Raw genomic sequence first — 23,046 nt, 5'->3', positions numbered from 1 at the left:
TGTTATTCCCTGTTCCCTGTGCCTATTGAATTTAAATCTTAAGAATTTCAACCTATCAAAAACTGCGTATTCCACAATACATGATTTCTGATAGGTTAAAATTCTTTTCTCTGTTCTCTGTTCCCTATTCCTTTTATTGTGCGGAGCCCCTAATGCGGAACAAGAGCAGAACCACCGACGAGATATTATTAAAAATCATCAACCCTGGGCAAATTTTCGGCGGTAAAAAGGACCCGGAGGGTTCGAAGGTAATTGAAGAACGTTAATATTATCAACAATTGATATACATTCGCTATTATTAACATAAATATTTAGCTTATGCATTATTAAATTCATTTTTTATTATATAAATGTTCCACAAATATGCATATTTGTAAAGCTATAATATCCTATATATTGCAGAAAAATTACAATTTTTTTGTCTGCAGTTATCATCTCTGTTAATAATCAAACTTTGACGATAATACTGAAACCACAATTTTAAAGAAAAATCGAATATTATTGAGTTCTAAATGCATAAATACATCTACTAAACTAATAAATCATAAAATTAATAGAATATTATCAGTTTTTAACTCTTAATCACTTCAATATTCTCAAGGACGCGAACTCCCGTAAGGATGTCGGTCTTTAGTATCTCGTCGGTGGCAGAACCAATCACAAGTGTTCCACACCAACTGTAATTGGTGCAGAACGTTTGTGATTGGTTTCGCTCTCGTTCCGCGTTGTTGAGTGTACAGCTTTTACCGATGTTTTCATTCTAAAGGTATAGTCTCATTGGATATTGCGTGTCGCGCGCGACGAACAACGTGCTATGCGATATGCCGGAGGCATTACATCATGGATCGGGATTTATAAAGATGCCGGAAAGGTAGCGTGCTATATGATCAGCAGGACTTCTGGAATGTTCTGATGAAAGCAAGCCGTAGTTGACAAGAGGCACAATTGATGGTACCGCCGTTGCCAGATGTACGTCGTTTAAGAGACTGTCTACGCCAGTCTACATAAATTCTTTTCGATTTCATTATCATTATTACTGACATAAGAATTTAATTATATCCACGTTTTTACATGGATCGCAATTCAATCAAATTCGCAGTATTCCGGTTACGAAGGTAATATCGGCGCGTATACAAAGCGATGATACAGGCGACGGCGGTATCACGAAAATTAAATCTGATAAAAATGACGTGGTGAGAAGATACGCTTATCACTTGACGGGAGCGTCGAAGGAATTACAAGGTAAATGCACTTTCAGCGCACTACGAATTATTCCATTGCGCTATCGATCCGAGATTTTATCGCGTGAATGTGAAACAGCAAGATCCCGGAAGTAGACCGATACTTTTCTTCGTCCCCAACCGTACCCGAGCCAGGCTTTTCTTGCCTGTAATTCGATACGATTCCCGGAAAAGTCGTGCGTAACGTACAAACATTGTCGACGAACGGAAAAAAACCTTCAACGTCAGGGCCGCGCTTCAACGTGGATTATCATTGTTCTAGATCCGAAAAAAAATTATTTTTATTTTTAATTTTGCGTATACTATTCTATCTTGGTACAGAGTCGATTATTTCGATTCCGCGAATATTCCAGCCTTAATATTATGCAACTGAATGTATTCGAGGCTAATCCTGTGCCTAATGCGTTGTATTGTGGCATAAAATAGAAGTAGGATGGAGGAGAGCACAAGCTCGGAAAATGTCTGGCACAAGGGCAAACCTGAAGAGCAAAGTGAGCTGTTTCAAGGAGAATCCACAGCCGCATCTGTAGAAGCTAACTCTACGTCGTTGGCTGATATATTTGATACGGCATTCACATCGACAGTTGATCCCTCTCCGCAACCTCGGTTTCCTTCAGGTATATACAAGAAACTTGACAGTTTCTTCATCAGTCTGTACATAAATTATTTTTCATGTACAGATTTTGTATTAAGACATAATACATGAATGGAACATATCTCACTTACAGGTAATGAAATGGAGTATGAGCATTTATTTGCAGAAAGCGATATTGAAGAGTCAGATGTAACAGCTATAGGTCCTTATACAAATTCAACTCATCCTACTGCTTCCGAAAATAATTTTGTTTATGGAAATTATTTATCACAACAAGATGCAACTGGTGATTCGCAGGAATATTGGCAATCTGATCTCTTGAATTGCAACATGTGCCAAAATAGACAAGAAAGAAATTCTAAAAAAGATCCTCCAACTCGACAATTGAATAATTCATGCGAGGAGAGAGTGTGTGATAATTATAGAAGAAAAAGAATTTTGCACGATCGTGATTTGACAGTTAAGCATAAAACTAAAAAGAGCGACGAGCAAAAATTATTGAGTGGTCAACAGCCAGATAGTTTGAGTATAGCAGGACCATCTAGATTGTCAGATCATTCTATTTCAAACAAGTATTTATCTGATTTATTAATATTTATATCTGTTGTTTATTATGTAATTTAAATAAATTATTACTTTGCAGTATAACAAGATCAACAGAAAATGCAGATGTTTTACAAAATTTAGGAAGTAATAATGCCAATGAGTCTAATAGTTTGTATCATTCAGTTATATCAAATGTGATAACTCCTGAAGAAATACGTTCATCTCGTATGTTGTTTTATAGCATTTATAATATATTAAGATTTATATAAATCAATGATTATTAACTTGTCAATCTTATAACAGAAAGTGATGATGCACCATCGGCACCAGATTTGCAGTTAGATTGGTCCTCCAGCAGTGATAGTGATGATGAGGATGGCTCAGTTGAAGTACTTGGAACTGTCAACCATAATACCAAGGTATGTGAATATTTTTCAATATAAAAATAATACAGTAAGAATATTAATGTGCTAGTAATATATGATTAGTTATGTAGATTATATTTATAATCTTTTTGGTATGAAAAATGATCATAGAGAAAGAGAGACTTTTTGTATGTTTATAAAAAAATCTATAGATGTAGCTTTTATTTATAAAAATTACTTTAGTTAAAACAGAATATTACTGCTATGGCCTCTATCAACTATGTAATATATCAAAGATATTGACTGCTATTTAAAAAATCTTTATATTATAATCTTCTATATTGAAAAAATTAATAGTACACAAATAATATTGAAATAGGATCACAACGACGAAATATACAAAAGTGAGAAAAAAAATAAAATATTGCTGGAAAATTGTTAATGTAGATATTATGAAACCTTTATTTAAAAGAACATATTTTCTATAATATAGAACTCATTAGAAAATACAAATGAAGATAATCGTACAGTCACCGTAGTCGACTTAACTGTAGAATCTGATGAAGAACATACATCATCTACACCAACAAATCCTGTAGTTAATCCATGGTCAACAGATTTTAGTCATAGGTAAGCACTACACATTCTTAAATACAATTGTCTTTATCATATTACAATTATTTTTTCACTTTTATTACATTATTTATATTGTAAAATTTTGTTTAGAAATAATACCCACTGTATGCATGGATCACCAGATTATTGGAATCATCTGCATAACATAGGCACGTATCACAATCACAGATTGCCTGTTCATACAAGTTATTCATCTATAGGAGGTATGTCTTTTCTATATTTAGAAATTTGTTTAGCAATTAAAAAATGGCATTTAATTAGAATATAAAGTTATTATAATATATTATAAAATTATGGGAAAACAGAAATAAACTTTGTTATTATTATTATTATTATTATTATTATTATTATTATAAACAGATGCAGCTACAGAAGTAGTACAAGTAAGACCACGAATGCATCCTATGCAACAAAGATTATGGATGAATCAACAACGTATGCAAGAAGTACATAGACGAAGACTTTACCACAGATCTTCGTCACATCACACGTTAGTATATTAATATATTTTATTACATGATATTTTATTATAAACAAAAATGCACTTTAATTTACTAAATTGAACTTTATTATTATATAGTGCGGGACCATGTAACGCTCATGTGCATTCATCAACTCAACATACTTGTGGAGAGGGAGGAAACAGTAGTCCCCCAAATACTCGATGCAATAATGGAACGGATAATACAGCGTATACAGAAAATTATCTCCCACCTCCTATTTTACCGCCGCCGCAGCAACCGACTGTTTACAGTCATCCTGAAGCTCGAGGGCCATCTAGTTTCTATAGAGGACCATGTCCTGTGCTGCCTATAATCGTAATCTAACAACTCATGCAATATATATATTCAATACAATATTTTATATTATTTTCTTATTACATTATTATGTAATTTTCTTATTATTATATGTATCCACAGGTAAATCCATTGAATAATCAACCAGTTGATTCAATGTCTTCGCTAATGTTACCATCGTTACATCAACCAATACATCAACATGTACATCATCATATGTATCATTATGATCCACATCAACGGCCGTCGCAACGCATGCATCACGTTCACATTAGTTTCCATCCCCATATGGTTTGTTTTCTCTTTATATTGTTAAGTATATGTTACACTGTTACTTTTCAAATATTGTTTCATATTATTTTAACATATATAGCAAGGATCTGGAGCACACCAGATAGGTTTGCCCTTTACACCGGGTATGTCAGAATTTGTATTGCAAGGAGCACGTCATATGTCACGACTGGACAATTATATGCGCATTGTTGACTTGCGACGTATGGCTCATATAAGTTGTGGGGCTACACAAGAGTCCATTGAAAGCCATACATTCCCTCACAAATATAAACGGGTAAGGATTGAAATTTAAATAAAACCTTTTGATATCGTTATATATGAATTATCTAAGCAGTTTTATTACAATATATATTATATTAATTATGTGTATCTATTTATAGGTTAAAAAAGTAGAAAATGGCGAAGATGCTATTGAGAAATGTACAATATGTTTATCTGAATTTGAAGATTGCGAACGTGTCAGGTAAGAATTTTAGTTCCAACTTTTTTGAATTTTTTGTATTTTTCTAGATAAGACATTATAAATTATAATTTATTTTTTTTACTCAGGAGGCTTCCATGTATGCATTTATTTCATATTGATTGCGTTGATCGATGGTTATGCACCAATAAACGTTGTCCTATATGTCGAGTGGATATCGAAACATTTCTCCATAAAGAATTTACTACTTCGGAACAATAGTTTAAGGTTTCCCATATCTGCCTCTTTTTGAAATGTAATCAGGTAACATATGTATATGATATCAAATATTTCAAGATAGTCGATCCAGGAAAAATATACTGGATTACTACTACTATTACAGAATAGTGTAAAAATGATATGGATAATCAAAATAACAAAGCATCAGCTGAGTTCCTCAAGAAGACGAAAAGAATTGTCATTGTTCAATTTTAATATTTCTAACTGTGGTTTATTTTATGCGTTTTGATAATGATAAATACTAAATTGTTTTATCAACTAATTGTTTATTAATATTTTATTTTTGTGTCTTTGTTTATAAATACATAAAACGAAATCTATATGAAAACATTCTACATTCTTTATATAATTTATGGAGATATATTACATATGTTAAAATATGTAATATTTTTAAAATATATACACAGAACAACTCAATTTAATTCTATATTGATATAACTTCTGGTATACAAGATAATATATACATATAAAAAATTATATATATTCAGTATATTTGAACTTATGAGAATGTATTGGAATTTCTATTGTAAATATTGCATTGATTGTATGTAAATTTTTGTAATGCTTGTATTAAAATTGTGATCTTAACAAAATTCTAGTATTTTACATGTTATACTAGCGATAATTTGAAGAATAGTTTTGTTCTAATTTTGTCCTTTATATTAATATATACAAGTATTAGGCCCTATTTTAAATTCTGAATAATAGTATTATGATCTGTATATTGGAAAAATATTAATTTGCATTTGTTGCAGATTGCTATTGATTATTCTCCAAGTGAAAATATCGTGCATTTTTTAAATTACTTTTATTATTGTATCTATCAATACATTATGTTACTTCTCTTTTTGTATAGACATTCTTCTAATTGAACGTAGCTTCAATTGAAATAATACTGAAAATGATATGACAGGCTTAAGTTCAATTATAAATTTATACTGAATTACTTCGATTACTATTACCGATGCTAAGCCAAAGACTTAGCCTAAGTTATAAGCGTAAACTGAAATATCTGATCTATAGAATGATTAAGCAATTTTAAATTAAAGGTAATCGCCATTGCACCTATAAAAACTATGAAAAAAAGTCACTGTATCGTCAGGCCTTACATATATTGTCACTCTTGTACATATGTTCTATTACATAATAGAATCAAAATAATACTACCATTATAATGATCCGTGGTAAAGACTACTTTTACCACATTAGTACCTTTATGCATACACACACATGGTATTCAAGTTAATACTGTGACGTGAATAATTTTATTTTGTTAATGTACGATAAAAACATATATAATATATAATATACAATAGGTACAACACGTAAAAATGAACATATATCATACTTACAGAATTAACCGTTGCTGGTTTGATATTAAAAGAAATGAATTACGAAGAGGGAAGTATTATGTATTATTATCAAAGATTTTTATGAAGTCCAAGTTTGGTGAAGATCTATATTTCTGCTACAGATTATAAATTTTATCGTCTGAACGTATAATAACGATCTCGTATAATTATTTCATTATTGATGAACGATTGTTATCGCGGAAACATTTTTACACTGCCATATATCAATACTATCACGATTCAGTTATTATGGAACATGGGAGAGTGTCTCTTTAACGATCGTTTTATTTTATACAACAAATTTTAATGATTGTTTAATCGAGTATATTAGTAAAAGTTTTAACTATTAAATTAATATTTCGAAGGTGATATGTAATGCATCCTGTTTCAAGGATTGTAAGAATAGAAGAAAAGATATATTTGCCATATACAATCAAGTAGGTAGTTATAATTCGTCTCGACTTCTTATTTTACGAAATAAGAGCAAATGGATATATACATATATGTACCTCTATATATATAATTATAATTACAAAATGTATGTGTATATATATATATATATTGGAAAATAATTTTATATACTTTCGTATAAATAATAGGAATTTATACTGTATATATATATAATAAAATAGGAATGATAATGCAAGATATTAACTTACTGTTGCAACGCTAGAGTAAACGTTATACAAAATACATGATCCTTAAAAAATTATTGCTTTGTTTAATTAAAACCACTGAAAATTATTTGATTAGTGAATTAATTATTAAATAATACAAAAGAGACTCGTGATACTTGAATAACATATAAAATGTTTCGTCACAATTTGAAACTAAAAAGAGCATGTTTCTATAGTAAGCGAATGGATGGAACGTGTACTCCAACACAATAGGTATATAGTAAGTCGTAATTGGTAAAAAACACAATGATTTCAATTAATGTTTTCGTTTACAATGACACCGGATATCAATTTGTATTATTATTGTGTACATAAGATTATCGTGTACACAAATGTGAGATCAGATCGATCACTGCTCTTTTATAACCGGTAAATCACCGCGTACTCGGAATCGTATGTAGGTGATCATCAAAGATACGTGAAATCATTAAACATGATTATGCGTCATATGGATAAATTCATGTGATACGTACGAACAGTATCTCAAGGTCGTTTCCGAAACGTGAAGTCCCAGAAAGACAGTTTCGCGCTTACCGAATTAGCATTGAGAAAGTAATATCGTGGGAAAAACTTATTTTCATGGTAATCTACTAGTGGCGATATGATTTCCCTTGATGATTCATATCGAGCAATGGGATTGTTACAGATATTTAATCTTTGTGTTTGTAGATTCTTTTCTTCGGTAAAAATGCAGTCTTTCGTTATGCTTCTGTATGACGAGTATAAATATGTATGTAAATCTTTCTGTTATATATAATAAATAAAATTATTTTACTTTATATAATATTATTTAAGTGTAAACATGGCAACGAGAAATATTTTTCTTCTGGTTAATAAAAAGGATATATTCAAAAATGTTTAAAATTCAATACCACTAATTGTGAGTATAATTCGTCCAGCCTTTATGAATTATATGGCTATATTCCGATGTTTACTGCAAGCTTACGCAATATATAATGTAAAAAATAATCTACTAATTGTGTAATCCTTAAATAATCTACTAATTGTGATATTACGTTACAATTAATGAATTATTATGACTTATTATATTAGGTGTAAAAAGAAATCCATTATTTTTCCAATAGATGGCTTTAGTAATCTACATCACGCGTAGACGAGATACAGATTACTAAAGCCATCTATTGCAAAAATAATGGATTTCTTTTTACTACACCTAATATTAATTTCAATAATTGGCAATTTATATTGATGGTCATACATATATTCTGTTAAACGAGAGAATGACCTCGGTTTGCGCATTGCAGGCAATGTAACTCTGTACAACGCTATACTAAGTATGCTGCACTGCGCAAAACGGACGAGTTTTCTGATCCGAGGTCATTCTCTCGTTATAGGATGTTTAATGTGACAGATAGAAGGAAATAGATAGTAATAATTGAATTTAAAAAATATATCTTATTTTGCGATATTTACAATAATTACTGAGAAATTAATAAAAATCAGCAAATGAACATGTATTCGCGCGATTCTGCAAATATAAGCGCGCGGGAAAGAAGAGATAACCCGACGTCATATGATGATTACAATTGTGATGAAACATTGGGAGTTCCAATGTTTCGTCAATTTGGGACTCAATTTGGGAAAACTGAAAGGAGCGCGTTTTTATAGCAATAATGATGCATAATGGATGTTTACTCCGCAAACGCAATAGGTGTAGTAATTGGTAAAAACACAATGATTTTAATTAATATTTTTGTTTATATATATAAGTTACATGTATCCGGTAAGTCATTGTAAACCAAAAAATTAATTGAAATCATTGTGTTTTTATCAATATACATATATATATGTTTATGTCATAAACATAAAGTTAACTCAAACTTAACTTTTATGGTAAATAGCAGTATGTAAATTTATATAAATTATTATATTGAATTTATGACATAACAGTTAATAGTTTTCAGCCTGGATAAACATTTCATATTTTGTGTTGTCTTTTGCTGCCGATTACGAAAAATTCGTAATTTTCTACAATATTTATATATGATATACTTAATAAGTTTTCTATTTGTGTAATTCAATTATAAAATGCAATTGCATATTTTTAAATTAAACTTTATATTTTTGATCTAAATATTTGTTATTTTATATTCATAAAAGTATTAAAAAAAATATTTTCTAAATTTATAGTTATTAAAACATTTCTAGAATGATGGAGGTCATTGGTAATTTTATTTTTATTCAAGCGTATAGCAATATATCATGATACATTTTTATCTTTTCCAAATAAATGTTTCTTAATATGTTTATTAACAGATGTTTTTACATCGATTAATTTTCCTGTTTTGTGTATTAATTATACATTATCAGATGGAAGCTTATTATAATTAATTGTTATTTTCTTATTATCGCCTATTGATTGAAGACTCGTTACTTATTAATAAAGATTTTATTATTCTTATCATTCTGTTATTTATTAGGAATTCAATATGAAGTGAGTTACCCATGTCTATTATATTCTTCTATACAAAAGATGTGATATTGATCGTTTTTTTTTACTATCAGTATAATTATTAAATACGTGGAATCACACATTATGTAATAAGACTAATATGATATATATTTACGTTTTATAACTCTTTTTCACTTTAATCACATTTTTTTTTAAATCTGGTTTTTCTAAATATTTAATCAAATTTATTTGAGATATATATTATAGTCACTCTGATAATTATAATGGAAAATATGTTTAAGTAGTTACGTCATACTTCTTCAAAATAACGCCCATAACGTGTAAACAAAAAGAATTTTTACAGGATTTCCTGCTGCAATTTCTTCCATGCTCTATAATTAGTAAAATATACTAAATTAAATTTACGAGTACCGACTTTATCAAGAAAAAATAAAAAAAGTTTATAATAACTTGTTTTATAATTATATAATTATAATAAAATTATATTTTTTGTACTAAATCCCTCATATTTCTTTATTTATTTGAAATAAATAATTTTTATTTATATATATATATACATATATATATATATATATATATATATACACATAGTAAAAAAATTTATGCGTTTGTGTTGGAAATGGTCCATTCATGTTTGTATTGAATTTTTCAACATATCGAGTGTTAATTTAACATAATATGATTATGTAATATGATTATTTAAAGATTTTTTGTAAAATTGATATTCAATATTTCTTAATATTAAAATGACACAATTTATGAATAAGTAACATAAAAATAATGTGTTTTAAAACGTAAATTCTAAGACAAATGAAATATGTTAATTTAACACATCATAAATGTTAATTTTCTTAAGCAAATATGCTTCTACGGTTTATTTACAAAACTTGGTAATATCGCCCAGTTTTTGTAATGAAACCGGTAAAAATATATTTTTTAATCGTATTTTTATAAAATCTGTCTTTTTTAATAATCGTTTATACAGCTTCATATTCATTTTGTGTTATATTAATCCGAAAATTTGATCATTTGGGACATGCGATTTAAGTTCAACACATTTTTTCCAACTGTGTACCTACTTAACTACTAAAGTATGTCCTTCTTATGACTATATACTCTTTAATTTTTGCCATTAGACGTAAATTGTTTAAAAGCATCTATTTTTCTTGTTCTTTCTACTGTATAAACAATACAAATTATATTTTGATAAAAATCATATTAAAATCCGTATTATGCGATTACCAATAATGAGATTCGTTATTTTATTATTTGAATTGATTTTTTTTTATATTTGATTTCCTTGACTAATCGGCATGCCAATATTACATACAATATGTTTTTATGGTTTTTAGGTAACTCACATGATTATATGATATTTGCGTGAGTAAATATGTGGAATATATATATTGTTTTAACACGCATACAATTAAATCCCAATCTATAAGGACTGGTGACTGTGTGCTTCTCCGTCCATTATAAAGCGAATGCGTCAGAGGGGAGCAATTCAGTAGTCCGTGAACGGTGTTTGTTGTTAGAACTTTCGTCGCTCTAGCAGTCGCTGATATCTTCTTGGGTCTTCTTTTCCATAATAAAAAGATTTCCGTGCGTGTATGAATAATAACGCAATTATTTAGTGAGTAATAACAAAGTTGATTTGCTTCTGTCCTAAAGAAAAATCAAGATCCGTACTTATTAATTCCAATGAAAACTTATAATATCATAGTTTTAGAATCTTTCATCAGTTATTAATGATTAATGAATAAATAGTAATTATTAATTTTTTTCTATTGCCATAAGTGGAGACTGTCTTTGTTAATGTCTGTTTGCATCAGCGAGACATTTAATGATATTGAAATTACATCAGTTTTATAATCTCTTTCAATTTCAAATGTTGGTATATTATAAATTATGATGTGTTGTGAGAGTGTGCTAAAATATTTCCTAAAAATTGTAAGAATCTCAGGAAAGTTGCTGACGTTTACATAGGTATATAAAAGAAAACTAAGTTGGACGAGATAGTTTCTAATCTATATGTGATAATACAATCTGTTCAATAAGAGTGTGACTGAAAATTTTTAAACTATTTATTGTAAAAAAAGAAAAAAATTACATATACATATAATACTACTGCACAATTAGTATTACAATAATCTTGTATTAATAAGTTGTCTGCTGTTGTTGATTATTATCGACATCTTTGAGATATACTTTCCATTAATTTTACAGCACAGTCTGTTTAATAAAAGCGGGTAAAATTTTATTTAAAAATCGTTACGTTTCAAAAATTTTTTTGATAAAAGTAACGCTTCTTAAATGATTTTGAACGAACAGTAGGTTCTTCCCCTATGACGCATTATGTAAAGAGTCTTGGGATCGGTTGCACCATTATTTTAAGTGAGGCTTAAAATTCTATCTCTCCCTCTCTTTTGATTTTAAAGAGAAAGAAAGTGAGAGTTTTAAGTCTCACTTAAAGTCAAAATAACGTTGGCGCAATCGAATCTTAGAATGCTTTTTATTTTATGATAAACACAAACATCATTTTATCTTTTTTGACATTTAGTGAAATACGAAGATAGAACGATTCTTGTATCGATTTGTGTTAAATGAAAAGCACTTTTAATTATTCCACTTTATTAGAGGGCGACAATGATGAATACCACGTACGCTAAAAAATTCGAATTTTTTTTGCACATCCGAAAGGATTTAAAACATCGCAGAAAGCGGTTGCAAAAAAATATAAGGTGTAAATAAATCGAAAAAGCGGTATCAGACAACAAGTCAATAATTGCCGGATCGTAAGATATAAAAGATATATTGAAAGTTATGTCAATCACTCTTTTAATGACAGACAATATAATTGTTACACTTGAGTCAAATATATAAATTCCTATATTGCTGCGGTTATTACATTTTTAATGCTTTCATGATAACAGATTCATCTTTGTTGTATTATCCGAAAAAAATGTTTTATATATAATTATATATAATTATATAAAAAAATTGACATTTTATATATACAATTATATATAATTATATATAAAATATGTTCATATATATATATATATATAAAACAATTTTTCTCGAGAATTGTTTCGACATCTGTCCACGTGTTATGCGAATTATTTGTAATGGATTCCGGTCAAAATTATTTATTACTATTAATTAAAATTTCTATTGTGTTTAAAAAGAAAACAAAATGGAATAATTCCAATCGGAATCCATTCAGACTTGTTATCATGCCCTATTTCTGTATATAATATGTATTTGACGGTCATGTAATGTTTATTTATTCAGTTGATTTTAGTCTTCTACTGAAGAATTCTTTAATCGCTTTGATAGTTTGCTTTGGATTTATTAGAAGAAATTAAAAAATTTTTAATATATTATTTTAAAAATATATAATTCGAAATATACATTTTTTTGCATAGTAAATTTTACATGAACATTTTAAATTTAAATGTGATTTTTCGAAATTATAGATATTTCGATATTATATATATATTATATCAAAATGTTAATAATTTATTTTTTATGACATATTTCGAAAAATTAAATGAGTTATCAATTTTATAGTCTTTGTATGCTACATACATTTGATATCCTTGACATAACGTCATTTTAATTCAGAGCGATTTTATCAATACGAGATATGAAATATATAACTTATAATTAACTTTGACCATGAAACGGAATCGTCGAGGAATCCTCCAGCAATGTTGTCACGCTAGGTTGCAAAAAAAGCTTATAGCGAATTCGGAGCGCATTGGTGAACATTAAAGCTGTCATCGTAGACAAATTAACATAAAAATGTGTGTTTAATAAAAATATAAAAACAAATTAAATCATGAAATTCTCAATATATTTTATTGTGCTGTTAAGTAAAATTTGTTTTTACAATTCGAATTTCGAAATATTTGCATTTTACTCTGACAGATTAAATCAGTATACAACGGTTTTCGTATGCATTAATGCGCACTAATGCATCCAAATTCGCTATTATTAATACATCATCCGATATGGTTCATTTATGCATCCATTCAAGCAATTACCCAAGCAGAACTTATTTTCAGGCCAATTACAGTGCGGAATAGGGCATTGAAATCTCCACACATTTATTTCTCAGCGTTTACATATATCATATATTTAAATATAACTTTCAAATACAGTTGGAAATTGTTTTCAATATTTTAACAATGGCTAGATCATAATTACGTTTAACAAGCAATATTATTCATAAAGATTTATGTGCAAATGTTATTACAGATGTTATTATAGAAACACGTAGTATATATAAATAATTAGTATCTCTTAATAAAAATCTTTTTACAAAACTTATAATATCGATAGAAACAGATGATAAAAAGTGATTTTGATAAATCACACTTAAAAACGCAAAATAAATAGCAAAATCTTCTTAAGTCAATGTCAAATAAGTTTTAATAAGAACTTTATAAGTTTGTTTATTATTAAAAGTTTATTATTAAAAGTTTAACATCAAAATTTATAATGTTGTTTTACCTAAAAATGTAGCATCTAAAAAATTTTGCAAAAGAAGAAACGTTTTATAATTATATTGTTTGTGATTTAATAATATTAGAAATGTAAATATCTATAAATTATTAATAATCTTAGACAGATAAATTAATTTTGATTGCATTACCTAATAAATAAAAAAGCTTATAAATTATATACATATATTTATATTATAAAAAAACTGGATGTATTTATATTATTCCACAATATTAATTTTCCACCTATAATTTACACTTTTTTGTCTTTACAGTATATAAAAAACATGCAAAAAATATTAGGTGTTGGAATTAATTAGTAGCGTTTTACAAAGTATTTATAAGTTTTAAAAGTACTTTCATTAATGTATTTTTTAATGCTCATGTGAAATAAATAACATTCTTTCATTAAAAAACGCTACGAATTAATTCCAACATCTAATACTATAAAAAGTAATCCCATAAAAATCCCCCTTGAAAGTTTTTTATCTATTTACTTCTTAATACCTTAATTATTATTTAATATATTGACATTATATTACTAATGTTTATACATTATAAAATACTGTTAAATCATGATATTTTTATAATTGATTTCGTGAAATTTTCGAATTACATTTTACACGGAAATATACATTTTTGCATAGTAAATACATTAAATTGCACTCATCAAAGAAACACTCTGAATTATGTATCATTTTACGTTTGTTTGGTACAATAAGACACTTATTTTTTTGTGGAAAACATTGAATGTCATATTTTAAAATAAATTTTGCATAAATAATTGAACAATTTCTTCCTTATATGAAAGGAATTTTTACGTATTACCATTGTAGATAAGTAATTATGAAATTATACTTGACAATAATATGTTAATTTTGCAAGAAAAAGTACGAAGAAGTCTATTTAGCTGACACATAAATTAAATGTGTATAAATTTTGTATGATTCTTTTTTACGTTTACATAATATATTGACGATGTTTAAATGTACATTTTATGTGCGCTGTTGAGAGTGACTTATATTTTTATAATATTTTTATATGTTCATATATGTACAATATTAATTATCTAATAATAATTAATCCAAAATGTTAATTAATTCAAAATGTGGAAGCGAAATTATATTGCAACAATTTAAAAGGATCGTTTAAAAAATTATCTAAAAGAATGTGATGTTTTTATCTACATAATATTCATCTATAAATTTATGTTATATATATATATATACATTTTTTGTAATAACTGAAAAAAATAAATTTAGTGTAATAATTTGTCGATCTTTAATATATGTATATTTTTTTAATATTTTGAAATAATAAAATTGTAATTACAAATCACTTTTTAAGATTTTTTAATTTATTTCGGAATAATTTATTATCGGAATTTTAATTTTTATTAATCGGAAATGTTTTATGATCTATTTAGTAAAATATAATACAAAACATATTCATTACATAATGATTTAATTATTGAATTTATTTTAGAATGCAAACAATTTTTTTGTACATTTTTTTATTAACTTGTACATTTTTTCATTAACAAATAATGGAATAATGTAGTACACATTTATATTTTCAGGACATAGATTTATACCTAGGCAAGCGAAGTCATAATGTCGACTATCATATTAGTATTCATCGGTTTGCTAAGTACATTAATACCGTCGACGCATTCTCAAGGTATGTTTTGTATCATCTTTTCTAAATCACAGATTCCATTACAATCTCGTCACAAGCTTTGTTTTTCTTGTAGAAAAATCCAATATATCAAAATGTCATCCAAAAAATGCGTTCAATTTTCTAGACATATACTTTTTGTATATCAATTTGTAATTAATTCTTATATTTAAAAAATTTGTAATATGCAAAGTACACATTACATACAAAGTACACATTACATACAAAGTACACAATAGAACAAGATACATGAATAGACAAAATTTTCCTTATTATAATACTTACATAATACTGATATTATCATTACACAGTGATGCTGATATTAATATAAAATGATATCATAGTATATCAATTTATCGTGTAATGAAATTTTTTATATTATTTTTCCGTTACATAGACTATCGAGAAATTACAGTATTGACGTAAAACTGTACGAACACGGCCAAGGCCAGATCCTTCAAATCGAGAAAACGAGAGTTTCAAGTATGTTTGGTTATTGGTGAAGGTTGACTGTTACAACATTCTGTATCTTCTTCTTGGCGATCGGATGCTTCTGAAAAAAAAACATCATTATAAATTATGGCAATTAGGATTGGTCTGTATAATGTAAATGTATATAAGATGACGTAAACTGACGTTCTTTAGATAAACGTTGAAAATTCCAGTGAGAAAACATTTTTGTTGAATCGTACTTCGAAAAAAAAATAAAATAGTTATTATCAAGAAACTAGAAGTTTTAATTAAATATAATCAAAATCTTGATTAACAGAAAATATCATAAATTAAAAATCGCAATTTTAAATATCGATTTTTTAAAAATTCCATTGTATAACTATTTTTTATTAATAATAAATATATATATATATAAATATTTCTAATTAATAATAAATTGTTAAGATTATTATATTTTTTATTATAACCTAATTAAGAAACAGTTTATAATACATTAATTATAAATTAAATAGTCATTAATACAGAAAAATGAATGAATGAGTAATCATCACAATTTTATTTATTTCTAATATCAAAATTAATTAAATATTTTGATTGCATATAACATGATTGAATCATAATTAAATAATTTGCGGATGTGGTTATATAATAATTTGTTTGTGTTTGCGATTGTTTTAAAACCGCTGTTTGTAAAGCACTTAATATAAATAAAAATAATATAAATAAAAAGTATTAGACATAATTTATCGGAAAAAGTGCCTTATTTCATACAATAAACAGTTATATAATTGTATCAGAGGATCTATATAAAGAAATCATAGTTATGCAATAAACAATTTTAAAGAATCTGACATTTAAATTCTGTTATAAATGCAATAAGTTTCTTAAAATATAAAAAGATCGCAATTTGACAGTAAATAATAATTAATAAATGTCTTGATGAAAAAATATTTTTTAATATATTACGTATTTAAGATACTTATATTAATATCCTTATATAAAAAAAATCTAATAAATGCTATCTTTGTTGAATTAGGGAAGAAGAAGAATTCACATTTTTTAATCTTTCTTTCTTTCTCTCTCGCTCTTTCTTGTAATATGTACATATATGTATATATATCTGACAGCAAATGTATCTATTTAACATCGATTGCCATTTGTTTTGTATAAATGCATTCCATTATTATATGTATAAGATAAATAAGTGGTAATATTCTTACAAGAGTATGTGCATCTAAAAAAAAACTATTGTAGCAAATTATAAAACCCACAAGTGGTTCTATTTTCATTATTTTAAAACCCAAGTAGTACTATTTTTATTATTTATTTAATTCTAATGATATACAACATTTATAAAAAAAGATTTGATATCAAAATCTAAATTTTATCAAATTAAAAAATAAAAATGTTTAGTTAAATATGATTTTTGAATCATCTGCAATCACAAAACTAATTATCCGGATAATGCAACATTATATTAATTATTTCTTTAAACGATTGTCCTACGTTAAAAATGATTCCATGCACATATAACATCATTGCAGTTTTACAGTTAATTATCAAATATAAATATAAATTATTTATTAATGCCATAATGCATGCATGTAAAAGCAACAATTTTTAACCTGGATAACAGTTAAAAAAACTCAAATAGCAAGACGACGTTTTAATAGCATCCTATTGATATTAAAGACTTGTGTATTTCATTAAAACGTTACGTCATTTGACGTCAGTTTGCTACTTGAGACTACCATCAATATTGCGTGCTGTCCGGACAGTTAGTTTCGTAACTATATTTTACAATACAAAACTTCATTTTAAATATTTCATCTAATATATTCTTGAGATGAGATTTCATTTGAATGACTATAATAAGAATCTAAGATAGACAGAGGAAATCAAACATCTCATCTCGTGAATCTTATTTGATAAAAGCTATTGATCAATAACGAATGTGATTAGTGTCGATACTAAAAATCTATCTAAAAATCTTTGTATTAAACATTTAAACAGTCGACTTTTAGCAATATCATGAGAAATTTTTTTAAGCATATAATTCATAAAATCACGATTGTGAATTTTCGTTATAACCCAAAATTCTTCTGAAGCTACATCACTGTGTACTTAAAAAAAGGGAACACAAATTATTTTGATATATCTCGAAGAAACTTACTAATCGCAAATTATTATAGTTCATGTATTCTTTAAATTCGAATTTTGATAGATACATGCGAAAATCCGGAAGGACAACTCGGTATATGCATCAATATCAAATCGTGTACGATGTTACTCAATCTTCTGAAATCGGACCCGCAAAATCCGCAAGTAGCCAATTTTCTCCGTGCTTCCGTTTGCGGCTTTGAAGGTAGTGATCCTAGAGTTTGCTGTCCATCCAACATCGATGATGAAAATACGGACAACGATTTACAAGGCAATGGAGAAATCACGAACACTCGATACGGTCCTTTGTATCCACCTTACTGCGGATACAGTAATGCAACATTAAATAAAATTGTTAATGGCATTCCAGCTAGATTAGGTACGATCATCATTACAATCATTTTTACATTATGTGGGAGAACATTCAGAGTCTCAACATATTTCCCGATTGTTTGTCATATAACTGGTAATACTGTTTTAGAATTCTAAATTAAAAAAAAAATTTATTTCAATTTATCATAGAAAATTAAAAATTTGTTTTTTATATTTAAAATACTTTACAGGAACATTTCAATTTTATATATATTTTTCCTTGTCAAAATACTAAAAAGTGTCTTTTTATATCACAATCAATTGAAAGTAAAATTTTTTCCAATAAATTAATTTCAAGAAATATAAATAACTATATATGTTTCATTTAAAATAAATTCTGATAGAATTTTAAAATTTAAGTATAATAATTAAAATGTTGGTATTTATTTACTTACAGAAATAATTATAAAGGTGGCTAAAATCAATAATGTATTGTTCTGACACTTATCGTTTCAATCGATTAATTTTGCAGGTGCTTGGCCTTGGATCACTGTTCTTGGATACACAAACTCAAAAAATCCAAACGTTCCAAAATGGCTTTGCGGTGGCGCTTTAATTTCCAGTCGACACGTACTTACCGCTGGACATTGCGTTTATGGACGAGCGGATTTGTACAAAGTGCGTATTGGTGACTTAGATTTAAATAGCAACAACGACGGGGCGACCCCGTTTGAAGATTTCATCGAAAGGAAAACAATACATCCCAAGTACAATCCTAAGACTTACACAAACGATGTGGCAGTTTTGAAAACGACCCACGAAGTACCCTTTACGCGTAAGCTTTTTTTCCTATTGTATTTTGTTTTTTTTTTTAAAGGCAACAGTTTCTTTATGTATTTAGCAAAATTGATATAAAATTTATTAAATGAAGAAATTTGATTGGTGTGAGAGATTAGCATTAGTTTAATTGGTATCAATTCTGTTCTCTCGGCGTACAGTGGGTAAATTTTTTCATTGCACAGAGGAATGTGATTACCACCATTGCAGATTGAAATCACAGTAATTTGGAAATTATTGAATTATATAAATAATTAAAATTCGAATACTCTATATATATATATATATATATAATATATATATATATAATATATATATATATATATATATATTAGGTGTTGGAATTAATTCGTAGTGTTTTTAATGAAAGAATGTTATTTATTTCACATGAGCATTAAAAAATACATTAATGAAAGTACTTCCCATCACTTGTAAAACGCTACGAATTAATTCCAACACCTAATATATATATATATATATATATATATATATATATATAAGAGTATTCGAATTTTAATTATTATATATATATATATATAAATCTTTAATTATATATATACAAATCTGTCATTGCAATCATTACTTTCGGCTATACAAGCATCGTTATATCAAGATACAAGATTATGAAGCTTATTATTAGTCATATCTTTCATATATAAATTATAAAATATATTAAAATGTATATTAAATTTATAAAAATCGATAAGACTTTAAAATTAAATTACGAGAGTGGTTTAAATATGAACTTTTTTGTGTGAATATAAAAAAATCAACATTGGCATAGCTGTATTTATACTGTGACTGGTAAAGAATGCTCACGCTCTACGTAGTTGCGACCTCGTGGGAGTCTATAGTTGTGTTGTTGCAATGTTCGAATAAATACTTATTATTGAATACCGTAATTTTCAAAATTAGATATTACTTTAGGAAATAAATTCTTTTTCCTTGTAATATAGATTAATATTTTCTCGTAATACAGATTAATATTTTATAAACTTTTAGAATTACTTCATCCCATTTGTCTTCCGATAGACGATTTTATCAGAAATAAAAATTTAGAGAGGACATATCCTCTCGTTGCTGGATGGGGATCAGTTTATTTTCGTAAGTAATGTGAGATAAATTAAATCTTGCCTAATTATAATCTAACGACAAATATACAAATAATCTTTTTTACTCTAGAAAAACGATAAAGTTTGCTATTGCTATTTTTGTTTTTCAGATGGACCAATAAGCAATCGACTTTTGCAAATACAAGTTCCTGTACGTAGACAGGAAGAATGCAGAAAAGCTTATGAGAATTTTCCGACAACGGTAATTGACAACCGCGTTTTATGTGCTGGATTTCCTCGAGGTGGTAAAGATGCTTGTCAGGTGAGAGAAAAGAAAAATCATGATAAACAATTAATAAACAATTTTTTCTTTCTCTCTCTCTCTCTCTCTTTCTTTAATTTTTAAATCAAATGTTGCCTTCTTCATTATTACACCACATCATTCTTTTATTGTAAAATTACTCTATCAATTGTAAGTTTGTATAATTCTGTCAATTTTCGAATCTTTACTGATGTGCATGCATTCATTATTTATTTATTTATTTAATGATGTTAATAACATACAGTGAGAAAGAACTCGTATTAATATATAAATATGTATAATATATAAGGTGTCCCGAATTTAAATGGCCAAACTTCGAGAGCGTATATAGGAATTAATAAACTAAGAAAAAAAGTCCTTTAGGGATATGCTTGTTTTTGTTTCGTTTTGAAGAAAATTGCAAAAAAGACAAAACGTAATTTTTGGAATATTATTGTTTTCAAAGCAAAATGTTATTTTGTCTATGATTTCAACGATAATGCTTCAGAGGCAATGCAAGAGTATGTACGTTGATTTCCAAACAGAAGAGTGCCGAATCGACAAGTCATTACTATATTGACTAGATCAGTGTTTTGCTACAACACGAACTTCATGCAAGATGCAACGTGTGCATTGCCGCAAGAGATCAACATTTTGAACAATATCTGCATTGCAAGTGATAATGTGAATAAATATGAATGACTAAGTAATAAATAAGTACAAAAATGAAAAACTATTATTTGTCTTGTTTGTGATTTTCTTCAAAATGTTACAAAAACAATAAGAACCTTTTTTCTTAGTTTATCGATCTCTTACACGCTCCCAATGTTTGGGAATTTAAATTTACCTCAGGACACTCTGTATATATAATAAATATATAAATATGATGCAGCGATTCAACAATTTCCAAAAATAAGATTTAAATAGGAAAAAAAGAAAGATCAATTTTTAATAATTTGTATGCATGCTAGATAATCAAATAAACCCCAACTAAAAGTAACATAACATCAATATGTTATAATTTTACGCTCAATAAGGTAAATATTAGGGGTACAAATAAGTTCGTGCGGTTTTGAAAGAGATGGCGTAACTACTGTTTCATTCCACCGTTCCGTATTTCTAAGTATGCGTTGGATAGCTGTCATTAGTAAGTATTAAGTTCAGTATGTGTCATTTGTTCGAATTGTAAACAACAATATTTTTACTTCGTCAAATATGTCGAATTTTGTACCAAATAAAGTGGTTTTGCGGGGAGTTTTACTGCATTACTTCAATATGAAGAAAAGTGCTGCCGAAAGTCATCGTATTTTAGTGGAAGTTTATGGTGACCATGCTCTATCTGAGCGAACGTGTCAGAAGTGGTTTGCACGGTTTAAGAGTGGTGACTTTGACTTGGAAGACCAAGAGCGTGCCGGATGTCCAAGAAAGTTTGAAGACGCAGAATTAGAGGCATTACTCGATGAAGATCCATGTCAAACGCAAGAAGAGCTTGCATTATCATTGGAAGTGACTCAACAAAATATTGTAACCGGTTTTTCACAATAAAGCCCCAAATTTCGAGAAAAAACCGCACGAACTTATTTGTATCCCTAATATTATGTAACACTTAATTTATATTTTAATACTTATGTTGAATGTGAAATTAATATTGATGTTATATTACTCTTAATTGGTGTTTATTGGATAAATACAATTTTATTAATACGTTCCTCTTACGATGCAAAATCATTTTCAGGGTGACAGTGGTGGACCGATGATGTTTCCTGATTCTCGAAATCAAAAAATGTTTTATATTGTTGGAGTAGTATCATATGGTTTCAAATGCGCTGAGCCAGGTTTCCCAGGCGTTTATACAAAAGTTACGACTTTCCTAGATTTCATCACGAGTCAATTAGTATAAATATCTTTTTCTAAAAAAAAACTTTTTGTTTCTTTGTTAATTTTTGTTTCTTACATTAATTCTGAAAATTGCATTTTTGGCATGAACAATTTCCCTCTCTCTTGTTATATTATAGATAAAATAAACCACACCTTCCATTTTCTTTGTAATTTGTGAAATATAAATCCAATCATAAAAAATCGCTAAACTGACTAAATAAAACTTTTTTA

The 23,046-nt window shown here is 27.5% G+C and overlaps 2 protein-coding genes across 6 annotated transcripts; both read left to right on the top strand.

Moving 5' to 3' along the window:
- The first annotated feature begins 902 nt into the window (after nucleotides 1-902).
- On the top strand, nucleotides 903-7,238 carry LOC105146394 (uncharacterized). Of its 3 annotated transcripts, none has more exons than XM_011056611.2 (14): nucleotides 903-1,242; nucleotides 1,668-1,858; nucleotides 1,970-2,408; nucleotides 2,480-2,607; nucleotides 2,686-2,801; nucleotides 3,241-3,377; nucleotides 3,474-3,586; nucleotides 3,744-3,873; nucleotides 3,964-4,201; nucleotides 4,304-4,471; nucleotides 4,554-4,748; nucleotides 4,855-4,937; nucleotides 5,024-5,198; nucleotides 6,529-7,238. In XM_011056611.2, the coding sequence occupies exons 2-13, from the start codon at nucleotides 1,675-1,677 to the stop codon at nucleotides 5,154-5,156; spliced, it is 2,064 nt and encodes a 687-aa protein (XP_011054913.1). In that variant the 5' UTR covers nucleotides 903-1,242; nucleotides 1,668-1,674; the 3' UTR covers nucleotides 5,157-5,198; nucleotides 6,529-7,238. The 3 variants fall into 3 exon arrangements, with proteins under 3 accessions (XP_011054913.1, XP_011054912.1, XP_011054911.1); XM_011056610.2 differs by having other exon boundaries at nucleotides 5,278-7,238; XM_011056609.2 differs by having other exon boundaries at nucleotides 5,024-7,238.
- Nucleotides 7,239-11,111: 3,873 nt separating this feature from the next.
- LOC105146395 (venom protease) lies at nucleotides 11,112-22,986 on the top strand. 3 transcript variants are annotated; one of them, XM_011056612.2, is made up of 7 exons: nucleotides 11,112-11,270; nucleotides 15,725-15,825; nucleotides 18,500-18,814; nucleotides 19,280-19,582; nucleotides 20,587-20,688; nucleotides 20,807-20,958; nucleotides 22,673-22,986. In XM_011056612.2, exons 2-7 carry the CDS (start codon nucleotides 15,759-15,761, stop codon nucleotides 22,835-22,837), a joined length of 1,104 nt encoding a protein of 367 aa, XP_011054914.1. In that variant the 5' UTR covers nucleotides 11,112-11,270; nucleotides 15,725-15,758; the 3' UTR covers nucleotides 22,838-22,986. The 3 variants fall into 3 exon arrangements, with proteins under 3 accessions (XP_011054914.1, XP_087260239.1, XP_087260238.1); XM_087404112.1 differs by having other exon boundaries at nucleotides 11,113-11,239; XM_087404113.1 differs by lacking the exon at nucleotides 15,725-15,825.
- Nucleotides 22,987-23,046: the final 60 nt, after the last annotated feature.

The sequence above is a fragment of the Acromyrmex echinatior genome, chromosome 3 (assembly GCF_024713525.1).
Source record: "Acromyrmex echinatior isolate Ae372 chromosome 3, ASM2471352v2, whole genome shotgun sequence".
Classification (NCBI taxonomy): domain Eukaryota; kingdom Metazoa; phylum Arthropoda; class Insecta; order Hymenoptera; family Formicidae; genus Acromyrmex; species Acromyrmex echinatior.
The sequence above is the reverse complement of the archived record's forward strand: the minus strand, read 5'-3'. Positions and strand labels throughout refer to the sequence as shown.

Bases quoted from the DNA above. Each gene is read 5' to 3' on its own strand.
- LOC105146394 (XM_011056611.2), top strand. From the start codon at position 1,675: ATGGAGGAGAGCACAAGCTCGGAAAATGTCTGGCACAAGGGCAAACCT. The intron at 2,409-2,479 runs GTATTTATCTGA...ATTACTTTGCAG, and splicing joins GATCATTCTATTTCAAACAA to TATAACAAGATCAACAGAAA. The intron at 4,749-4,854 runs GTAAGGATTGAA...ATCTATTTATAG, and splicing joins TCCCTCACAAATATAAACGG to GTTAAAAAAGTAGAAAATGG.
- LOC105146395 (XM_011056612.2), top strand. From the start codon at position 15,759: ATGTCGACTATCATATTAGTATTCATCGGTTTGCTAAGTACATTAATA. The intron at 15,826-18,499 runs GTATGTTTTGTA...GAATTTTGATAG, and splicing joins ACCGTCGACGCATTCTCAAG to ATACATGCGAAAATCCGGAA. The intron at 20,959-22,672 runs GTGAGAGAAAAG...AATCATTTTCAG, and splicing joins GTGGTAAAGATGCTTGTCAG to GGTGACAGTGGTGGACCGAT.